This window comes from Littorina saxatilis, linkage group LG4 (assembly GCF_037325665.1).
Source record: "Littorina saxatilis isolate snail1 linkage group LG4, US_GU_Lsax_2.0, whole genome shotgun sequence".
NCBI lineage: Eukaryota > Metazoa > Mollusca > Gastropoda > Littorinimorpha > Littorinidae > Littorina > Littorina saxatilis.
The window spans coordinates 31,160,329-31,184,526 of NC_090248.1; the positions used below are offsets into that span (position 1 = coordinate 31,160,329).

General features: G+C 41.0%; 1 protein-coding gene across 4 annotated transcripts in view; it reads left to right on the plus strand.

Moving 5' to 3' along the window:
• Positions 1–937: 937 nt before the first annotated feature.
• The window catches only part of LOC138964484 (glutamic acid-rich protein-like), a 266,503-nt gene continuing 243,242 nt past the window's right edge, over positions 938–24,198 (plus strand). For 2 of the 4 annotated variants that reach the window (XM_070336452.1, XM_070336453.1), the window contains exons 1-2: positions 938–1,182; positions 4,112–4,349. In XM_070336452.1, coding sequence (XP_070192553.1) covers positions 1,100–1,182; positions 4,112–4,349 — 321 coding nt within the window. In that variant the 5' untranslated portion in view covers positions 938–1,099. The remainder of the gene's footprint in view (positions 1,183–4,111; positions 4,350–24,198) is intronic. The other 2 variants (XM_070336454.1, XM_070336455.1) reach the window with 1 other exon arrangement.

A 24,198-nucleotide genomic window follows, 5' to 3' on the forward strand; every position in this document is an offset into this window, starting at 1 on the left:
TTTTTAAATTTTTTGTAGAAGTCGTAGTAGTAGTAGTGCATGAAGTAGTAGTGGTGTCAATTATATTTGAATATGTTTCAAAAATAAAGAAGAGAAGGAGGTTATAATTATATCTTTTTTTGTGCACCCCACTCTTCTCTGACTTTAACACTACTACATTGTATAAACATCTCTCATCCTTTTTTTTTTCTTCCCCGTCTTGTTTTACTACATTACTACATGTATGAAGTTCTTTGTTTGCATAATTGCAAAAAAATTCTGTTATAGAAGTTAAATGAAATTCAGATTTTTGAAGAAAGAAAAATACACAGTAATTAAAAGAAACTAACACATATTTATACTCCATACAACAGCACACACACACAAATCTACAGAATAAAACAACAACAGAAATCAGGCAAAATTGAGCCCATTTCTTATACTTTTCTGAATAGTGACTGGGAGTGGGAAGAGCAGGGGCACAGAAAAGTGAAGCTGCACAGGGCATCAGTGAAGTACTTTAATTATATTCATATCAGCATTGTAAAAGGAAATTGTTATTACTGGGTAAACTCACTATCGTGTGTGTGTAAGAGAGAGAGAGAGAGAGAGAGAGAGAGAGAGAGAGAGAGAGAGAGAGAGAGAGAGAGAGAGAGAGAGAGAGAGAGAGAGAGAGAGATCTGATCACTATCGGCTTTTATTCTTTTAGCAAGAACATCTCTTGGTCGTTCATCCACGACAGCCAAATACATCACAAAGTCAAAGAAAAACAACCCACAGAAACGTTTGAGCAATGACAGAGGAGTTGAAGAGAGCACTGTCTTCCGCTGCGCACATGCTGCTGCAGGTCACATGACTGCATGGCTTGGCACGTGACCCAGCGTTGCCACGGTGAGGTAATACACATGTCACATGATCAACATATCTGTACGCAGGCGCGGTGTTGCGAAAGTTATTTCCCTTCGATTCCGTCACACCCACCCTCCTCCACCCCCTTGAAACTGACCCCCTCCCCTCTCCTTTTTGCAGCATGAATGGACGATGCGACGACAGCAACCTTCTAGGCAAAATGTCTAGCCATCGTCTGTGAGTGTGTTCCAAAGTACACAGTGGGGCGGAAATGGAGACGAAGCGAACGCTTCAAACGAATTTCCCCTCTGTCCTCAGCCAATATTTGCCCCATCAAACCACGGAAGAGTCCAGGTGAGAGAAAAAAATTATCGGACATGTCTTTCTTTTTTCGTGCAATGGCGAACACTGGACGTGTGTTTGTGTAGTGTTTTGTGTGGCATGATATTTCGTCACCAGCTACGACACGCGGCAAGACCTCTATACACATGCAGCTGTGGTAACAAAAATAAAAATTATATCAAGTACAGTACAGTACCGTCTCTCTGGGTTTTTGTTTTTCAGTAAGAGTCTATTTCTGTAAATGACTGGCACACGTACACGCAATCTGTCAGCTTTTATTTCTGGCCGGTGAGCGACTGTCGTCTGCTACAGTACAACCCCAAGCAAGTAACAACACGTCACTAAGCGTGCTGTTTGTTTTCAGTCGAGGCGCGTGGGAAAACAGCGGAGCATAGTGGAGTCACGAGAAATGGGTCAGATGGGTGGGATGTGATATGGAAGGGGCGGAGACAAGATATGAAAGCTCGGCTTGTCTTGTAACATAGCTGTTATACTGTTAGTGCAATCATTTGTCACATGGTTGTATACATGTTGTTATTTATAACATGGCTGTTAATGTTGTCATGCATATATAATCATATTAAAAATATGGCTGTTTTTGTTGTCATCTGATACTGATGTGGTGGAGGACAAGACATTAAACGCGACCTGTCTTGTAATATATGGCTGTTATTGCTGTCATATTTGTGACTTGACTATGTTATAACCATTAACCAATCAATCAATCAATATGAGGCATATATCGCGCGTATTCCGTGGGTACAGTTCTAAGCGCAGGGATTTATTTTTATTTTTAATTTTTTTAATTTTTATGCAATTTATATCGCGCACATATTCAAGGCACAGGGAATTATTTATGCCGTGTGAGATGGAATTTGTTTTACACAATACATCACGCATTCACATCGGCCAGCAGATCGCAGCCATTTCGGCGCATATCCTACTTTTCACAGCCTATTATTCCAAGTCACACGGGTATTTTGGTGGACATTTTTATCTATGCATATACAATTTTGCCAGGAAAGACCCTTTTGTCAATCGTGGGATCTTTAACGTGCACACCCCAATGTAGTGTACACGAAGGGACCTCGATTTTTCGTCTCATCCGAAAGACTAGCACTTGAACCCACCACCTAGGTTAGGAAAGGGGGGGGGGAGAAAATTGCTAATGCCCTGACCCAGGGTCGAACTCGCAACCTCTCGCTTCCGAGCGCAAGTGCGTTACCACTCGGCCACCCAGTCCTGTGGCTATATGTTATAACCAAGTTATAATTGACAACACATTCACCCATATCATATCAGCGATCTCCTCACTCTCACTATACCCGCTTATAAATGTAAAACCAATAAGGCTGTCGCTTTTTTTTCGTTCTTTGCTGCTGTCAACTGGAATTCCCTGCCCTCTCTTTCACTTCTTTAAAAAAAAAAAAAAGTTAAAAACTCATCTTTTCAGTCTTCACTGCAACACCCTGGATGTTTATAGTGTTTGTATTGTCATTTATAACAATGACTGTTTGTGTTCTGATTTCATTGTAACATATGACATACTGTGTTGTCATTTGTAACATGGATATTTGTGTTGTCATTTGTAATACACGGCTGTTAGTGTTGTCATTTGTAATGATATGGCTGTTGGTGTTGTCATTTGTAATTGTAATGATATGGCTGTTGGTGTTGTCATTTGTAATTGTAATGATATGGCTGTTGGTGTTGTCATTTGTAATGATATGGCTGTTGGTGTTGTCATTTGTAATGATATGGCTGTTGGTGTTGTCATTTGTAATGATGTGGCTGTTGGTGTTGTCATTTGTAAAATATGGCTGTTGGTGTTGTCATTTGTAAAATATGGCTATTGGTGTTGTCATTTGTAAAATATGGCTGTTGGTGTTGTCATTTGTAAAATATGGCTGTTGGTGTTGTCATTTGTGACATGGATACATATATGTCTTGTCATTTAAAACAAGGCTATTTGTGCTGTCAGTCATAGTTTGTGCTGTCTGTCATATCCGTCACGTGCATACATGTGCCTAGTGTCTGCCTTGGTTGTACATGTATACATAATTATCTGTCGCTCCAAAGTGCCAACCTGCTGCTCCTTCCGCTGATCTTTATTAATGATGTGCTTATTCGGCAGAATTAAAATGTGGTTTGCACGAGTGTGCTCATGTTGTGAATAATTCCCCCACATACTGTCAACTGCTGTGAAGTATTTAAATAAAAAAGAAAAACAGGAAAACCACACAGAGAGAGAGAAATGTACATGTTAATAGAGCATGCTACACCCACAGATGCCCTACATTCCTATATAGATATATATATATATATAATTATAGTTACACAAAGACACTGTGCGCACACGCACACACACACACACACACACACACACACACACACACACACACACACACACACACACACACACACACACGTGCACAGACTGGGATGGTACATGCGTTGTGCACACATGCACATTCAAAATCTCAAACATGTGTACACACTTAGCATTACATTCGCTTGTCAACAGGTAGAATTGTGAGAAGTTCTTGATCAAGATTGACATTTGAGTGAAAAGGAAGTACAGTGGGAAACCAACCCCCCCCCCCCCCCATTTAAGACCCACCAATTTAAGACTCCCTCCCTTTTAAGACCCTGTGTTCTCAGATATTCTGCTCATAGCCTCTGTAAATCTACCCCCATTTTAAGACCAACTTGTTTCTAAGACCCGGTTTTCTCAGATATTCTGCTCATAGCCTCTGTAAATGTACCCACATTTTAAGACCAACTTGTTTCTAAGACCCGGTTTTCTCAGATTAGTGGAGGTCTTAAAAATGGGGTTTCACAGTATGGAAAAAACCCACTGTATCATTTTAGGACATTTTGTGGACATCAACATCAAATTCATTGAAAATGAAAACATCTCTCTGTGGTTCTCTGCTTCCAGAGAGAACAGTGGGGCCAAAGATGAAGAAGAGGAAAAGGGAACTGCAGACCAAGATCACCCAGAAAAGTCTGTCACCATTAAAGAGGCAGACCCGCCCAGCAAGAAAAGTTCCATTCAACATGACCGTGTTCGAGCCTCCGTAGCAGACATCCACAAGACCCAGAGAGAAAGGACGGACACCTCTCTGGGAAGCATGAGTGCTGGAAGAAGCGCCAGAATGAAACGTCAAGATGCTGAGGTGAGTTTTGTTTTCTTGATTTAAGTGTGTTTTTATTCATTTTATTGTGAACAATCGTTTGACAAAAACAACATATGGAACGATAACAAACACACTGCTTGTGAACACGTTCTGAAAATAAGCAAAACACATTCACGATTACAACATGGCGAACAAGTGATAACATCAACACTTAACTTTCGTAATATTTCATATTGTTTTTTTTCTTTTTGTTGTTACATGTATTTGTTTTGTTTTGTTCTTAGCTTTGCTCTTTTTCAGGATGAAAGTTGTTTGTTCATTTCAATGCTTGTTATTTTCTCTGGTGCCAGGAGATTGGTTTCACTCTGATTTACTCTTGCACATTGTGTATGCATTTAGAGGGCTTACTTCCCTTTGTTGTTTCTCAGATTGTTTGCTTGCTCTTTCTAATGTGTGTGTGTTTTGCCCAAGTCTCTTTGAAGATCCTTTCCTTCTCATGTAAAAAATCTTGAGAAAAGGGGGGAGGTCATATATTGGGGATTGTAAAACGGGGTTTCCACTGTATTGTTCCTGGAGGTTCCACTGCAACTGGAAACAAGACATTCGCTCTGAAATTGATGCATGCATATTCATATCTTAAATGTACAATTACAAGACACAAGGTTTTAGGTGTTCCTCCTCTAGTTCTACACCTGCCTGTTTTTATATCATAATTATATGTGTTTGACCATTTTTTCTACCCCCTTTCAAATGGGCACCCTTCTACCATCACTGAATGATTGTGCATGTGTTGTTTTTGGCGTTGTTCTGCCTCTGCCAGATTGGAGGACTAAACCCTTTTTTGCTATACATTTTAAAGTTGAAAATGTATTTTCTGTTCAATGCGCTGCTGTTTACTTGATGAAGAAAAATGTGAGTGAGGTGGTTGTATAACTGGCATGATGAGTTTGTCTCTTTACGCCATTGTTTACCTTGACAAAATTATATAGTGAAGGCTCATGAGTGTTACGCATATCCACTGTCGATGTCCACTGTTGTTTGTATGCACTGATTTTCTTTGATTTTTGGAGGTGTGGAAAGGTGGGGGGGGGGGGGGGGGGGCACTATATATTGTGTGAGCGTTTCCATGTATAAGTTCACACACGCACCAATTCGATCTCATCGAACTTGTTGTGTTGATCGAACCGTAGCCCCGTGTAGATTGTTCCACCTAGCTTCACACATTGTTTCTTTGAACCCTGTGGCGGCGTGGACATTTACTCAAGCGAAGGAGAAAACATAATACAGCTTCCTTCTTCTTCTTCTTGTCGATCACTCAGATGGAAACGCCGGTTCTCCGCGCAAATGTTGCCGTGCGCTGTAGGTCGTCCAGACTGCCATAGAGCTTCCCTTGCACCGTGGTCGCCTCCGGCCAGATCTGGCTCCTGAGGCCATCGTGTAGTGGGCAAGTCTGCAGCAGGTGTTCCGTTGTCATGCTGCCTGTTTGACAAGGGCACTGGTCTGACTGGCCAATTCTGAACTTGGTGAAAAAGTGGTGGTTCATTCGGTTGTGGCCTGTCCGCAGCCTGAATATGAGGACCTGCTCAGACCTTGTGAGCAGGTGAAAGGCGTCGTTTTTGTTGTAGTGTGGGTGCTGCTGCAACCACTTTTTGTGTTGCTTGGCCTTGATGATGGTCTTGGCTTCTTTGAAGGTGGTTGATATGTCATTCTGGTCCTTTGTAGTGCCCTCCTTTGCCAGAGTATCTGCGGCTTCGTTGCCTAGCTAGTATGTTGCAGTGTCCAGTGAGAGGGGACCCATTGCAGCACGACTGTGTGGGCTCTGCACAGGGAGGTCAATAACAACGTTAATTTTCTTCCCCCTTTCCTAGCCCAGGTGGTGGGTTCAAGTGCTAGTCTTTCGGATGAGACGAAAAACCGAGGTCCCTTCGTGTACACTACATTGGGGTGTGCACGTTAAAGATCCCACTATTGACAAAAGGGTCTTTCCTGGCAAAATTGTATAGGCATAGATAAAAAATGTCTACCAAATACCCGTGTGACTTGGAATAATAGGCCGTGAAAAGTAAATATTCGCCGGAATGGCTTGAGATTTACTGGCCTATGTGAATGCGTGATACATTGTGTAAAAAATTCCATCTCACACGGCAGAAATTAATATGTAAAGCGCTTAGAGAACGGCAAGCGCTATATAAATCTCCCATATAAATAAACATACACACATACGCGTACAGTATAATCCCCTCAACCACGTCACGCCCCCCCCCCCCCCCCTTATCCTCACACATGTCCAATTCGATTTCTCGCTCTGCGGTTCCAGCCCGCATTTGGGAATGGCGACAGTAAGTGGGTGGTACCACTGGTCGATGGAATTGGTAGCTCACAGTCCACGTGGACCTTGGTGAAGGCTGGAGAGGTGGGGGTGGGGGTTTGGGGGTCAAGATGTGGAAGGGTGTGGTAGGGGCTGGGTGAGATACAGGGGGTAGAGAGAGAGAAAGAGAGAGAGAGAGAGAGAGAGAGAGAGAGAGAGAGAGAGAGAGAGAGAGAGAGAGAGAGAGAGAGAGAGAGAGAGAGAGAATGGGGAGGGGCATGAAGAGAGAGAGAGAGAAAATGGGGAGGGGCATGAAGAGAGAGAGAGAGAGAGAGAGAGAGAGAGAGAGAGAGAGAGAGAGAGAGAGAGAGAGAGAAAGAGCACATAGTGTTCTATATAAGTATGTGTATGGGCACATGCGCGTCCATACATGCACACACACAGGTTTAGAAATGCATGTGTTTTAACTTGAGGCCAGTATGCAACACGTGTTGGAGCAAGTTTATTGGAGTTTCATGGCCATAACCTGTTTGCACACGTGTCAGCTTGTTGCAAGTGCTATGTACAAGTATGGCTTCCTTTTTTGAACGTTTTTTTGTGTGGGATTTCGGGTTAGTCCGCACGTACACGTGTAAATGTCATGGTTAATTTAAATAGGATTGTGAAAGCTTGGGAACCTGAACTAGTTTTAATCAATGTCCACACGCGACCTAAGTGATGATGATGCGGCCATGCGAAAACGCTTTCATACTTACATGCTATCATCTTTAGACTTAACATTTGTGAATATTCGGTCGTCCATTGTGAAGCTTTTCGGGAAATGGGCACTGGAATAGCTTTCGGAGTGGGGTTGTGGTGAAAGGGGTTGGGTGGGTGCGGGGGGGGGGGGGGGGGGGGGGGGGGATGGGGGTGGTAGGGTAGATTGGTAAAGCGAACTTTTGTTGTGGTTTTGATACTTACTTACTTACTGCCTTTCACGCCTGGTGGCGTGTAGGGCAGCATGTGGTTTTGATAAGATAGATTTTATTTCAACTATCTATACGCGCTCTTGTTTGCTGTCTCAAAATCCATACAACAGGTGGTGAGTCATTGCATTCAGCACAATGAATGTGCAGGTTATAGTGATACTGAATGATGTGTTCGCAATTACTTTGCAAATGAAGGTGAAAAACGGTGGTCACTGCGGATCGCGGAAATAGTCGCGGTAGAGGGTTAAATTTGTCGGTCAGAACTCAAACGAATTTCTAACATCTAGGGCACTCACGCTGTTGGCGTCCTTGTCCGTTTTAGTAACGCTAGTAAGAACTGTATTAAGATCCGCATGGAATTTCTCCAACTTCTACATACTTTTTATACGGTCTTTTGGGAGAAAGTAGGTAAGAGGATAATAAATACATTACGGTCCTTTTCTTTTGAGCAGCGCCTCGAGGTTTTTTGTTCGGTAATAGTCTTTGGTGGATTACTAGCCATGCGTGTGGTCGCTCGCTTACCCGCCCCCAACCACCTATATTTCTCTCTCTCCTCACACACACACACACTCATACACACACACACGCACGCACACACACGCACATACACAAGCTCACATACACACACACTCATACGGACGAGGAGCACCTTAGGTACCGGTCATACGCAGACGGATCTGTGTGACTTCTGTACGTACGAAATCCACTTTAGGTACCGTTTGGCTATACACAGTGTGTAACCCGTACGGACGAAGGCGTTAAGTACCTGTTTCCTATACACACTGATGGTTGTGTATAGTGTCAGTAAAGTGTGAATAGGTGAGGATGGAACTTTAACCGTCGATCACTTTACATGTATAACCTCAATTAATATGTTGCATGTTTTGCTTTCGATTTGTATGTTCCTTACTTTGTCATTTTGTTGTTTATGTTTATTTGCTTGTTTGCTTACTTGTCGATTGTTTGCTGGTTCGTTCGTTTACTTTGTTTATTTGTCATGTTGCTTTACTTGTTTATCATTTATTAGACATTTGTATTAGAAGTAAGGACCGGTTGTAAGAAAAGGCGTCACCTTAAACCTCTATCCTTGAAAAATAAAGTTCCATCATCATCATTATCATCTCTCTCTCTCTCTCTCTCTCTCTCTCTCTCTCTCTCTCTCTCTCTCTCTCTCTCTCTCTCTCTCTCTTTTTTTACATTTAGTCAAGTTTTGTCTGTGCCGGTGTGCGTGCGCGTGTGTAGAGCGATTCAGAGTAAACTACTGGACCGATCTTTATGAAATTTGACATGAGAGTTCCTGGGTATGATATCCCCGGATTTTTTTTGATTTTTTTCGATAAATGTCTTTGATGACGTCATATCCGGCTTTTTGTAAAAGTTGAAGCGGCACTGTCACACCCTCATTTTTGAATCAAATTGATTGAAATTTTGGCCAAGCAATCTTCGACAAAGGTCGGACTTCGGTTTTGTATTTAAGCTTGGTGGCTTAAAAATGTATTAATGACTTTGGTCATTACAAATCTGAAAATTGTAAATAATTTTTTTTTATAAAACGATCCAAATTTACGTTCATCTTATTCTTCATTATTTTCTGATTCCAAAAACATATAAATATGTTATATTCGGATTAAAAACAAGCTCTCAAAATTAAAAATATAAAAAATTCTGATCAAAATCAAATTTCCGAAATCGATTAAAAAACAATTTCATCTTATTCCTTGTCGGTTCCTGATTCCAAAAACATATAGATATGATATGTTTGGATTAAAAACACGCTCAGAAAGTTAAAACGAAGAGAGGTACAGAAAAGCGTGCTATGCAGCACAGCGAAACCATCACCGCGCTAAACAGTCTCGTCAGTTTCACTGGGTTTTGCGCGAGCGGCGGACTACGGTCACTGTGAAAAAATGCAGTGCGTTCAGTTTCATTCTTTGAGTTCCACAGCTTGACTAAAATGTAGTAATTTCGCCTTACGCGACTTGTTTTTTTTGTGTTTTTTTTTAAATTGGAGAAAACCGGTTTCTTTTTTTGTTGGTTTTTTGTGTGTGGTTTGCATGGTTGTTTATACAAAAAGCAATTGAGGAGCCATAGATGGTTACTTTTTTTTCTCCTTTTTTTTCTTTTTTTGTTTTTCTTATTCTCGTCCATCCGCTCCCTCCCACCCCCCCTCATAATATTCACAAACGTCATATATCACTTCACCTCATCTCGACTTATACATTACTCACAATCTTCTAATGTACATTTTATTTTCCAATAATGATACTATTCAAATCGTATCTATCACCATACTAATATTTACTAATACACATTTTTGCAATCAAAATAATGTCATTAAGTACCTTATTATTTTGGCATATATTACTAGGTTGATAACCAAACAAGACATCGTGTTCTGAGAGGTGCACATTTGATCCTGTATTTCTAAAAATATAATGGACAACATTTTCCCAAAAGCTCGTCAACTTCTCACATTGACAAAAAAAGTGTTCAACATAATCAATGTGTTTACAAAATGTACATAATTTTGTTTCTCTAATTTTCATTTTATTTAATAATATATTCGTGGGATAAATATTATGTAATATTTTTCATTGTAACAATCGCAATCTTTCTTCTTTTGTACATTTGCTTGCTAACAGCCAATGACTGTGATCTAGTTTAACCTGATATTTATGTAACCAAAATGTAGCAGCGCAAGGCTCGCTCGCTTTAGACTGGACTATCAGCATGCGAATCTTTCTCGAGGAGGGGTTAATGATCACAGGGTTCCGTGTGTCGCAGCCGGTAATTTCCGCGCATATGTAAATTCCGCGCTTGTAAAATACATGTATGCTCCGCGCAATATCGGGTTGTAACTTCCGCGCACGAATTACTGGTTCGGCTCATACAACTTGCGCGCGTACTCACAGTCCCTACGGCCGCAACGAAGGCAGAAACTGCTGGAACTGGGGAGACTGCAGCAACGATACAACACGGGGGAAATCGACAGGAAGGAATACGTCAAGTCCATGGCCTGGAAAAATTTGCCGGCCATGCTGTGACTTCCCCCCTCTTGTACCTTTGCTGCAGTCTCTGTGACTGTGATACCAGACACCCGAAATTTCTGTAATTTCTGTTATATAATAAGTGAACAAAATATTCTTATACGCATGGTTTAAGTCTTCATTCGTTTTTATCGACTTGTCTGTGTAATAAAGACGTGTTCAATATATAGATATACAAGTGTCAGTTTTCATGGATATACAAGTGTCAGTTGTTAATGTCTCAATGTCTCACATTTGACCGAGCAAAGACACGCGCGCTAGTTTCACATCACATTTTGCTAAAACACGCGCGCATCTTACATATACACCACGCGCGGGAGTTTCACATGCGCGGAAGCTTCAAAATTGGGAAAGTGCGCGGAGTGTTCATGCACCCCCGTGTGTCAAGGTCATTATTGTGTTCGCCTGCTCGCGGGCTGGCTGTGTTTTTGCGAAGTGCAAGCGCTCGCACAGCAGTCTTCACTGCGCGGTACTCAAAAAATCTAGAGGGACTGTATCCTTTCTTTGTGCACAGCTGGTTAAAAGGAATCATATCTCCGTTAACCCAAATATCTTTCACCATATCTAAATGCGCTTCTATCCATTTTTTTTAAATATAAGCTTTTATTTTTATAAACCACTTTTATATTGTTCCACAAACATTGATCGCCAAAGCGATCTTCTCTCTCATAAATCAATGCTTTATTATGGATTCATTTTAAGAGAACTTCTGTCTAAAAGTTTGATCGAATGCATTCAATACCTTGGTTTTAGTAGTGTTGTGGCTTTAAAACAAAGTAAATTTCTTCCCAATACCTGACTTAACGGAATCGTTGTCCACGGTTCATGTTTTTGTTGTTGAAGTTTTGCTGCCCATGTCAGTAAAAAAGAAGTCTGCATATCGTGGACGTTTATCATGTTAATACCACCTTCTTCCACCACATTACACAATACATTTCGTTTAACTTTTTCAAAGGCTTTTGTATTTAAATACTTCCTTTTCCAGAGAAACCTGAACAAAATAGTATTCAACTTATCGAGAACTTTAACAGGGGCAAGAAGCGCCTGCATAACGTAAACAAATTGTGAAACTAAGAAGGACTTAATAATACATAATTTGCCGCTTATACTTAAATTTCTTCTTGACCATCTGCAAATGATTTGTTCAACTTTTTCAAGTCTTTTTGGACCAATTTTCCATAATTTCAGAGGCCGGGATGTCATTTTTAAAACTGACTAATTCCCATGATTTTAACCTGGGTATTCCATTTAATATCGCAATATTTCTCTTGACAGTTTTTACGCGATCCCTACCACATTGCTTCCGTTTCACTTTTATTTAATTTTAAGCGAGATATATTGGAAAAATCATCAATAATTTTCAAAACCGTTTCCATGTCGTTTTTATCTTGAAGTAAAACAGTTATGTCATCGGCGTACATAGCCAGTTTCAAGATACGCGATGTTTGTTCTGCAAAACCTACATCTGGTAAGGCAAATCCTTTAATATTGGGGTGACTTCGGATTTGTATTGCTAATAATTCTACACTTATTTCTTCCGAAATCCAACCCATATAATTTATGCAGCTCGTGGTGTTTGTCATTAAACCAATATGTAATGCTATTTGAGACCGTGGAAGAGCCAGGTTGGTTATTGCCCTTTTAACTTCTCTTAAAACTTTAATCCATTTAACAAATTTTTCGCCAAAACCAAATTTTTTAAAGGACCAGACCACATAGTCTTCTGAGATGGAATCGTAGGCTCGGGCGTAGTCAAGGGCAAGTAATATACCTGCTTGATTTCTTTCATTAGCGTAATTAATGACATCATCAATTAATCTAATCAAGTTACTTGCCTTTCTTCCCTTAATACATCCTGTCTGATCTTCTGACACGAGGTCAGAAATAACACCAGATACGCGCTGCGATAAACATGTTGCCAGCATTTTATAATCTGTATTGGTTACAGATATAGGGTTTCCAATTCTTAAGGCTATCTCTCGGCAAATCTTTATCCTTATGGATCAACGTGATAACTGCTCTTTTCTGAGTATCTGACAATTCACCGACTCTAAATGCACTTTGAAGGGAATTAACCACCATCAATTTTACTTCAGGCCAACATTTTTTCATGAAACTTGTAGTCAATCCGTCTAAACCTGGTGACGAACCATTTTTTTAATAAAGACAGCGCCCTGCCGATTTCTAACACGGTAAAATCAGTTTCCAAACCATATTTTCGTTCGTCATTTAACTGAGGAATATTTAAATTAAGAACTTTACTTTCAGCATCCTCCTCAACAAAATTCCCATTTTTATCAAACACGTTATTTTAAAATCTCACTTGCTCCTGTAAAATTCCTTTTTGCGTCGTTATTGAGAGCCATTTTCATCTATTAATCTGTCCATAAATTTTCAATCAGCTTTCACTTTTTCCATATTTAAAAAATATAATATCACTTCACATGCACAATTGTATATAACATATTACAACCAAACACAATAGCAAATAAGCAAAAAAACTCAGAACATGCATATGGTTTGAAAGGGTAGCTTTATTGGTCTTTTTTTCGAACGAATGTAAGGATCACTATATCCCGCCAAACCGCAACACGGTGGCCTAGTGGTAAGGCGTCCGCCCAGTGAGCGGGAGGTCGTGGGTTCGAACCCCGGCCGGGTCATACCTAAGACTTTAAAATTGGCAATCTAGTGGCTGCTCCGCCTGGCGTCTGGCATTATGGGGTTAGTGCTAGGACTGGTTGGTCCGGTGTCAGAATAATGTGACTGGGTGAGACATGAAGCCTGTGCTGCGACTTCTGTCTTGTGTGTGGCGCACGTTAAATGTCAAAGCAGCACCGCCCTGATATGGCCCTTCGTGGTCGGCTGGGCGTTAAGCAAACAAACAAACAAACAAAATATATCTCGCCAACTAGAGTTATTACGGCTTGTTGAGTTTGCCAATGCAAAAGTCATTTTTTCTCACTTCATTGGTGCAAACAGTGTAATATTGTGTTGTAAATTCTATTGTTATGCGATTGTTGTTATATTTGTAAGCATAAGAGAGAGAGAGAGAGAGAGAGAGAGAGAGAGAGAGAGAGAGAGAGAGAGAGAGAGAGAGAGAGAGAGAGAGAGAGAGAGAGAGAGAGAGAGAGATTTTTCACTCCATCAAAGTATCTCCTTTTGAATGCTAAATATAAGTCAGGGAATACGTCTAAAAATGGCCTCCAAATTCCAGGAAATATGTATATTACCTGGATATTTTAGGGAATATATAATATTCATTGAGTGAAACAGGGAATACGTATAAATCAAATCTCTTATATTATTAAAAGCTGCATCAAAAGGTGTGCAACATTGATATCGGGACTACACAAAATAGAATGTTTATATAATGGGTGGTGGTGGATAATGCTGTCTGGATTAAAATATAAAAAGAGGTAAACAGGTGGCGAACTGTATTAAGTTTCACTGACGGTTTAGTCTTCAGTGACAATGCAAATAACAAATCAGAGGTGATTCTTGCTAAACATCAAGCTTTTATTTATTCGTATGAATTTAGCAATGAAAAACGGATTGACAATTAAGGGTAAAGAGAGAGGGGGGAGAAAGAAGGAGGGGGAGAGAGAGGGAGGGGGAGAGAGGGAGGGGGAGAGGGGAGGGGGGGGAGAGAGGAACGGGGGAAGAGAGGCAGGGCGAGAGAGAGGGATGCGTGGGGCTGGCGGTGGGGGTTGGGGGGGGGGGGGGGGGGGCGTGGAGAGGAGCAGCTAGTCGTAGAGCGGTTCGACTCGCGCAGTGGCTATACATTACACGGTTCGCGTGCCATCAATTAGCACGTCGTCAAGCAGGTAACCCGCTGAGAAACCTACTGGAGAGCTAGAGAGACAGCTGGACGCATTCCTTGTTTATGGTCAGCAGATTAATGTACTGCCACACTGAGATTGAAGTCGCAGAGGGTTACATCGGACTGGGTGGCCGAGTGGTAACGCAGTTGCGCTCGGAAGCGAGAGGTTGCGAGTTCGACCCTGGGTCAGGGCGTTAGCAATTTTCTCCACCCTTTCCTAACCTAGGTGGTGGGTTCAAGTGCTAGTCTTTCGGATGAGACGAAAAACCGAGGTCCCTTCGTGTACACTACATTGGGGTGTGCACGTTAAAGATCCCACGATTGACACAAGGGTCTTTCCTGGCAAAATTGTATAGGCATAGATAAAAATGTCCACCAAAATACCCGTGTGACTTGGAATAATAGGCCGTGAAAAGTAGGATATGCGTCGAAATGGCTGCGATCTGCTGGCCGATGTGAATGCGTGATGTATTGTGTAATAAAAATTCCATCTCACACGGCATAAATAAATCCCTGCGCCTTGAATATGTGCGCGATATAAATTGCATAAAATAAAAATAAAATAAATAAATCCCTGCGCTTAGAACTGTACCCACGGAATACGCGCGATATAAGCCTCATATTGATTGATTGACATCCTCATATAGTCACAGTATACTGACACCAGTCCTAGCATGATAGAGCGGCTGTCACTATAGGTGTCTCTCTTTGTGTGTCTGTATCATATTACTTGTGATTAAAACAAAAAATGCCTGATAGGAAACAAATAGAAAAAAATGTTATGACAGAGATTCCCCTAATATTTCCGAATGTCATTTCTACAATGACGCTTTGAATAACGTCTTGATAAAAGTTAGTTGACGTGAAATGTGGCTTGAAAAAAAAAAGAGCATTAAAAACCTTTAACGTAATGCAACAAGCAGAGAATGCAGAGAATATGGAATATTAGCTGTCATAGGGGTACGATACCAGTTAATCACGTTTAACCGAATGTTTGGAGATTCGAGAGTGGAGGGTGTCATTATTGAAGAGAGAGAGAGATGGAGAGAGAGGAGAGTTGGGAAAAGAGAGAGTGTGTGTAAGAAGGTGAGAGACAGAGGGCGATGGGGAGAGGTTGAGTGATCATATCAGGGGTGTTGTCAATATTAGAAAGATAGAGGGGGAGAGAAGGAGAGAGAGATGGGAGGGTGAAGAAAGAGAGAGAGTGTGTAAGATGCCTCCATAAGAGATGTAGCCTAGAATAAAAGCAATGTCCCTCGATGCATGTATTATTTCTCTTAACGAGTATAAAATAAGTTATGTAAGTCATTTTTCGTAGGCCTAATATGAAAACAATAATGTTGAAGTCTGAATCCAGTATCATTATTTTGAACTGTTTCGGTCTATACATGTAGTCTGCTTAAAGCAGAACGCTTCCGTGTAGCATAAATATATATCTTTCATGTTCTCTTGGGACGGGCCAGGGAATGTGTTACAAACTAACGCTTGCTTATTAGCAAGCCCAGTCAGTTCTGTACGCGAGTAGTGAAACATGATAGCGGTCAGTGGATCAGTTACCAACATTCCTACTGACATCTGGTAGTGATTTAGTCTTGATGGTGATCGGTGCTTTCCTTCGTTAGCCACTGGACTTGTCAGTTACATTTTGACGATTATCTGAGCGACCCCTTTTACAGAAAATTCAAATAGCAACCGAACCCATTCATGGAAGATCATATAGGATGTACATTAGGTCCCTAATCACGAAGACGGTCACCTCGAAACTCGCTCAAATATGTGATTTTTCTTGATACATTGTTAACTAATCTAAAAGATTGGAGTTTTCCTAACAATACACACACACACAACGTATTCGTTTTGATAACAAAAATAATGATATGGCATGTATCAATAGCCGGCATGTGATAAAGGGGTAACAAAATAATAATTAACAAGTGACCATAAGGATCCTAATACTTTCCGTTTATCATCTCGTGCTGTGGTTGTTGTTTTATTATTTAAAGTCTTCTTCATCGAAATGATAAGACATCTCGGGCTGATTGGTCCTGATATGGCTCAAAAAAGTCGGCTGGACCGAAAGCAAATATCAAGTAAAGTATCTGGGGCTGATAGAACATATAGACCCTAACGGGTGTAAAGTGAGCATATATTAAAACCCTTCCTGGCCGGATAATATGGTACCTAGGGTCACCAAAGTTCAGAGCTTCTCGGCATCGACTCCGATGAGCATGCTTCCGAATAGTGGTGTCACCAGTTTTATCAGTTTTGGAGAAAAGTGGGTGCAAACGAAAACATTTAAACCATGCCTGACGGGATAATGTTGGCACTAGGATCATCAAACTACAGAGCAAATCAATATCAATCACCACAAACTGGGGCCTTAATTTCGGAGAAAATAACTGTGTCCTTACTGGAGACAATTGAGTTTGTTTGTTTGTTTGCTTAACGCCCAGCCGACCACGAAGGGCCATATCAGGGCGGTGCTGCTTTGACATAGAACGTGCGCCACACACAAGACAGAAGTCGCAGCACAGGCTTCATGTCTCACCCAGTCACATTATTTTGACACCGGACCAACCAATCCTAGCACTAACCCCATAATGCCAGACGCCAGGCGGAGCAGCCACTAGATTGCCAATTTTAAAGTCTTAGGTATGACCCGGCCGCGCCGGGGTTTGAACCCACGACCTCCCGATCACGGGGCGGACGCCTTACCACTAGGCCAACCGTGCCGGTTAGACAATTGAGTACATGTATACGAAATAGCATTTCCTGACGGGATAATTTTGAGTGACACCAGGGTCATCGATCCGCAGGACATAATGATGAGCGTTTATTCCCATGGACCTCGAGCTCATAGCCAAAATGAGTTTCAATAGCTTTACCTATTTGGGAGAAATGAGTACATATATATGTTAGTCATATTGAGAACAGACACAAGTCAAACGGGATGATTGCACTATGATCAACAAACTACTTTGTTTGAATGCAAATGTGTTGTTTGTCCCCCAGAGGGTGGACGTTTGCGTTTGTTCCGGTCAGTCTATATGTCACACAAGTCACTAAAATATCACTCACGCGAACTGTCAAGACGCAAAATAGATAAGTTGGTAAATTGCTCTCCTAACGTGACAAAACGAAAGTGTCTGAGGCAGGAGATCGAATCCCATTGGCGTCGTTAATTTAAAAAAAAAGCTCACTGGGTGACGCAGGGGTTTGTCGGACCTGTTCTTCTTAGGAGTTGTTTTTTGGGGGAGAAGAACATTGCAGTTATGATAAAAAAAATTCTGTCAATATTTGTCCCGCGCTAATCTGTGTGAAATCGCTTACCGTTGCCAGGTACTGGTAGCCTCAGTCACACGAAATTGCTAATTTCTGTGGTACTGGGCAACTTTCACGTTATTCCTTTTGCATGGGCATAGTGGAGGCCACCTCAATCAGGACTGGCTGGGACTAATGTGTTTATTTTTTTAATTAAGTGGGTTTATTTGAACATTAAATATTTTTACCTACCGCCGGATGCCCTTAGGCACCCCTGAAGCTCGACATGCAGCCGTCCGGGATAAAACTGCCCGAGAATCCAATAAACACTTTAGACAACACAGTATCATGTCAAATCAAGTTCACTCTCAAACCTATCAAGTTATTATTGTTGTTACTTATTGGAATGGCAAACGGAACATCCATTGCCTATGGTTTTTGTAATGTCATAGCTGTATTTCTCCCTGAAACTTTTGCAAATTATTAGTAGGCCAGTTGGTTAGGACACTCTTGCTTCATCACGTTCTAATCACGCACGTTCGAATCCACGCGGTGTCACTTTTTTTCTCCCTTTCCCCTACGTTACATTACTTTTCAGGGAATGTGTGCTGTTCATTGTTATTTCATTTTACTGATACGTTTTTTATAATTTAATTCGTCATCCAGCGGGGACGTTTGCGATTGTTCCATTCCGTAAGTATGTATGTATGTCACAATATAGGAACTGCGATAAATCCTGAACGGCTAAGTATTTTTCAACCAAACTTTGTAGGTAGATGTAGACACACGATAGCCTATTGCGTGCAACATTTATATTGGATAGGTCAAAGGTCAAGGTCATTACGGGGCCCGATGGTCAAAATACATAATCAGCCATGTCTCCCAAAGTTCTGGGAATATTTCAATGAAACTTTTTTTCATTACATACTCTGAGGACGGGTCTACAAAATAGCAGTTAAAAATTACATAATCACAGCAAAAATGTTTTTCTCAGAAAATCGAGTTGAATTTTTTCTTCTTTTTTTCCCCCTTAAGTTGAAGGGACTAATGTGCTGCGTCTTCATGTTTAATATCATTTAAAAAAAATGGTTGGCTGGTTCCAAAGTTATAAGGGTTTTAACCATCATATTTGTGGTAATCATATGACTGATAGTTATAAGGCTTCGCTGATCAGGGCCCGGAGCTAATCTACTCCACTGAATCACCATCGCTTTGAAGCTATGTATACAATAATAAATCAGTCATGATTCAGACAAGATAAGTCGACCATTGCAACAATAATAGCAATTGATAATGGTATGGATTCGCATAGACACTTTAATATCCACACCATCAGTGATTAATGAAAATCATAAAACATTTGTTACATCCCGTGAGGAGCACGAGTATTGCTAGTGATAATAATAATAAACATTTAGAATCCGAATACTTCCTAATGCAAGGAGCCCTAGTCGTTTACATAAACCGAAGATGGGGAGGTAGAGCTTTTCTCTCCCTTCTTCAATGCTAGCGTTCTTGGCCAGGGCACGGTAACTTGATACCAACACGAAAAGGAACGCTGAAACCATGGTCCTGTGGCGCCGCTAACCCGTAACCGGTGGTCAGCATCTGAGTTACAGTGCTAGCTCGGCGAAGCCACGGCGAAAGGGCTACGGCTGTAACCCGATAACGGCATCGGCTGATAACAAGTTCACGCTGATATCAATGGCCTTGCTGCATCGCCAACTATCCTTCTGAGGCTCGGGCACCCCGCTGCGGCCTCTCCTTTCACCTCTACTTCTGGTGGCCCAATCGGAGGTTCCTCTGCTAGCCACCGATACGTGATATTTGACATCCTTGACCTCTGATAACATCTAGCCTTGTGTAGAGCACTTGATCACAAAATCAGGACTATTATAATTAAGACAAGTACTATACACTTATAACTTTTTTCATATTTTTTTCTTGCTGTTTATTTTTAGTATTATCATAAAACCATTAATATTACAATTAAGTTCTCATGACCCACAATCTTGACAATAACTGAAATAATGACATCAGTGACTATGCCTTGAAGCTCTTGGACAACATTCAAGTGTGTGATATTTATACTAATATTACTGACTTGAAAAATAACTGTGAAGTAAAATGCTTATACTGTCTTAATATACTGTTTAAAACGTTCGCCAGAGACGTTTCTGTTTAATTTTGGTAGCACTTATTTGAGCCTCGTGCTTTTGTGTTTCTTCATCTTGCCCTTTCTATTGTAATTCGGACTGTTGGATAAATATGTATTCAAACCAAAAGAAGGCGTACTTCTCTTTTTAACTGTCAATAGTTCGATGAAACAACGCATCAGTTCAGGCGCAGTCAAGTCCAGACAAGCCCCTGTCAGTCACTCCAGTACACGCGTTCGGAATGCACGACAAGCTTGATACGGTTAGTTAAACACTTCCCCTCCGCCTTTGGTAACTTGACACTGATAGCGCGGCGGGGAGGTAGCTCAGTTGGTAGCGCGCTGGCTTTGTAGCCAGTCGGTCGCTATCAGCGTGGGTTCGATCCCCACGTTCGGCGAGAGATTTATTTCTCGGAGTCAACTTTGTGCAGACTCTCTTCGGTGTCTGAACACCCCCGTGTGAACACATGCGCACGAAAAAGATCCCACGTTCACAGCGAAAGTCTCAGGGCTTGGAAAACACGAAGACACGCATGCATCATCTCTCGTCTCCGATTATAATGATCGTATTTCGATACTTTGACGAGACAAACCCAATGCTGGTGTGTCGAAGAAGACAGCCACAGCGGGCTTGTTCGAATCAAAGTATCACACCATAACTTCAACGTATTACCAATACCTGTCCCAATATAGACCAGTTGGTCTAAGAGGACGTTAAAACCCTAAAAGTCAGTCACACTGATAGCCGAAGGCGCAGCTCCTTTGCCCAGTCCATAAAACAAGAGGCACATACAATACACGCACAGGGGTAGAGGAGACGAAATAGGTGAATAAGAATAATCAGATATGTAATAGTTTTACTGCATTATAACAAACATTTAGGTGTTAATGTTGCTATTTTAAATTAAAGCCATGCTTTTTTTGTTTAAACTGTGGCATCATTTTCTGGTTTTGTTTTTGTATCCGGGGTTGTAAGAATTTACATGACAAATACAGGCATGTGATCATGCAGCCGAGTTGCAATGAGAAAAGCAACACAGATTCAGGCAGTTCGAGTTCATCATTAAAATTGTCCACTGTTGGTCTTTGGCATGGTGCGTGTCAAGACCTCACAGTCATGCTGGGAAGAAACCCTAGGTATAGTGGAAGGTTACCGCTGTTCTCCCCTCACACTCTCTGTATCTCTCACGGTCCCTCTTTCTCCTCCCCCCCTCTCTCTTGTATCTTATAATAAATTTAGAGTACAAATATATATCTCTCTTTCCCCCTATCTCGATTTCTCTCCCTTTCCCTCCTCTCTCTGTTTCCCTCTTTTCTCTATCAATAAATTTAGAATACACTTTTTTTCTCTCTCTCTCTCTCTCTCTCTCTCTCTCCCTCTCTCTCTCTCCCTCCCTCTCTCTCTCTCTCTCTCTCTCTCTCTCTCTCCTCTCTCTCTCTCTCTCTCTCTCTCTCTCTCTCTCCCCCTCTCTCTCTCCTTTTTAGAATGCAGTGAACGTTTCGACATTTATAATTGTTACAAAACATGTTTGGAAAAAGAGAAATACATTGAATTAATCGAAGATATTAAGTACAGAGTTGCTCTTACTCGTTTCCGCGCAGGAGTATCCGAAATCAACGCTCACAAGTTTCGGAACACACCAAACCAAACGACAAGAAACTGTCCTCTCTGTACAGCTGATAAAGAAGATGAACACCATGTTGTATTTTTATGTCCTTTTTATCAAGACCTTCGAGCAAAGTATTTAACAATCTCGATCTCTAAGACGCTGCAACAACAACTTGTGTATTTCTGTGGCAGTAATGAGGATAATTTGATGAACAGCTTCAGCAGATTTGTGTTCTTCATGTTACAGAAGAGACGAACCCTTAGAAATCAGGTTCAGTGACATGTCATCAGGGTCTTAATGTATTTGTTGAATTTTATGCGTGACTATAATTTATAACTGTGCAGATACTAATGCTGTTATTTTAACCACTATTGTAAGGGGCTGTGGCCTTAGACAATTAAAGATTTGTTCTTGTTCTTGTTCTTGTTCTTGTTCTCTCTCTCTCTCTCTCTCTCTCTCTCTCTCTCTCTCTCTCTCTCTCTCTCTCTCTCTCCCATAATTTATTGATAGTGATACTAATAGTATTCCTTCTCCCCTCACGCTCTCTGTATCTCTCATGGTCCCTCTTTCTCTCCCTCCTACCTCTCTCTCTTATCTTATAATACATTTCTCTCCTCTATCAATAAATTTAGAATACGATAGTATCTCTCTGTGCCTCTCTCTCTTACTGTCGTTGCGCGCGCACGCTTATTATGAGATAAGGGAGGTAGAGGGTAGGGGGGGGGGGGGGGGAGAGGGAACGTGAGCTACAGACGGAAAAAGTGAGGAGAGAATACTATAAATATATATTATGTAATAGAGAGAGAGAGAGCGAGAGAGATATATAAAAGAAAGAGAGAGAGATGAGAGAGAGAGAGCGAAGAGAGAGAGAGAGAGAGAGAGAGAGAGAGAGAGAGAGAGAGAGAGAGAGAGAGAGAGAATTGAATTGAACTTTATTTAACAAGGATTAAGATTTAAGGCTACGCCTTTTCTTACAATCTGTCCTTGGGACGCATAGACACACAAAATATATATTAATAAAAAAATAAAAAAAATAAAAAAAAAAAATAAAAAGTTAAAAAGTCAAGAGGTCGGAAAACTTCAGCACGTGATAATAAAGATGACGATGATGATGATGATGATGATGATGATGATGATGATGATGATGATGATAATGATGAAGATGAGGCATGAAGAGCATACATATGTGGTTATTCATAAAATCAAATGCATACTATGCAGGTAATAATAAATACAAGCTGGTAGCAATCGAACATGTAGCAATTATGAGAGAGAGATAGAGAGAGAGAGAGAGAGAGAGAGAGAGAGAGGAGAGAGAGAGAGAGAGAGAGAGAGAGAGATGTAAAGCGCTTAGAGAACGTCAAGCGCTATATAAATCTCCCATATAATAAATAAAGGAGTGAGAAATACTATAAATATATTATGGAAAAGACAGAGAGAGAGAGAGAGAGAGAGAGAGAAGAGAGAGGAGAGGGGGAGGGGGAGGAGAGAAGAAAGAGAGAGAGAGAGAGAGAGACTGGACACTGACACAGTTTAATTGAATATGGGCCTACAGCCCCTTTCATGGGGGGGGGGGGGGGGGGGGGGTACACATAAATCACAGAAAAAAATAGAAAACATGATATTTAAACGTATGCAAAATACACAGTGTTTGTTCCAAGCATTGCTGCTTTCCTCTATCAATAATCTTGCACATCAATGCTGCCTAATATACACATACAACCGAGAGAGAGAGGAGAGAGAGAGAGAGAGAGAGAGAGAGAGAGAGAGAGAGAGAGAGGAGAGAGAGAGAGAGAGAGAGAGAGAGAAGAGGAGAGAGAGAGAGATGCCTAATAAAGTTTGTTTTCAGGCCTATTCACTTCACTATTGGTCATTCTTTGTAAAAGATTGTTTCTACTCAGTTATTTACTGTCAATGATGCTTGAGACACAAGAGAACGATTGCTGTTATTTTAAATCTGCAGTGATAACTTTTAGGTTGTGTGTAAAAAGTTGGTTCTGTACGTATATTTCATACGTTAAGTACCTTTGAAATTCAAACCGCTACTACTTGACAAAATGATGAGCCTTATTTACAAAAATAAAGGATCGTAGTTCAAACTGTCTGTCTATGAATGTCTGAATTGAATGTGCTGTCCCGATATACAGGTCGAAATAATATGGCCACCAACATCTCTATTTCTGTGTAATAAAACCTTGGAACCGCAGGCGACGTTAAGTACCGCTATGTCCGTACGGAAAGCACTAAGTACCGCTATGTCCGTACAGAAAGCACTAAGTACCGTTGGTCAAAACACCCGACTACTCCCAATTAGGGCTATGTTTCTACTCAGTTATTTGCTGTCAATGATGATTGAGATGACAAGAGAACGATTGCTGTTATTTTTAAATCTGCAGTGAGAACTTTTAGGTTGTGTGTAAAAAGTTGGTTCTGTACGTATATTTCATACGTTAAGTACCTTTGAAATTCAAACCGCTACTACTTGACAAAATGATGAGCCTTATTTACGAAAATAAAGGATCGTAGTTCAAACTAACATGCCTACATATAAACATCATAAACAACACACAAAAGTATTATGTACATGGGTTTTAACATCGCAGGTACTTAGCGCGGTACCTAGTGCAGCCAAGGTCTATGCACGGTACCTAAGGCCCTCTCATACGGACATGCCGGTACTTAGCGTCAGCCTCGCACACACACACACACACACACACAA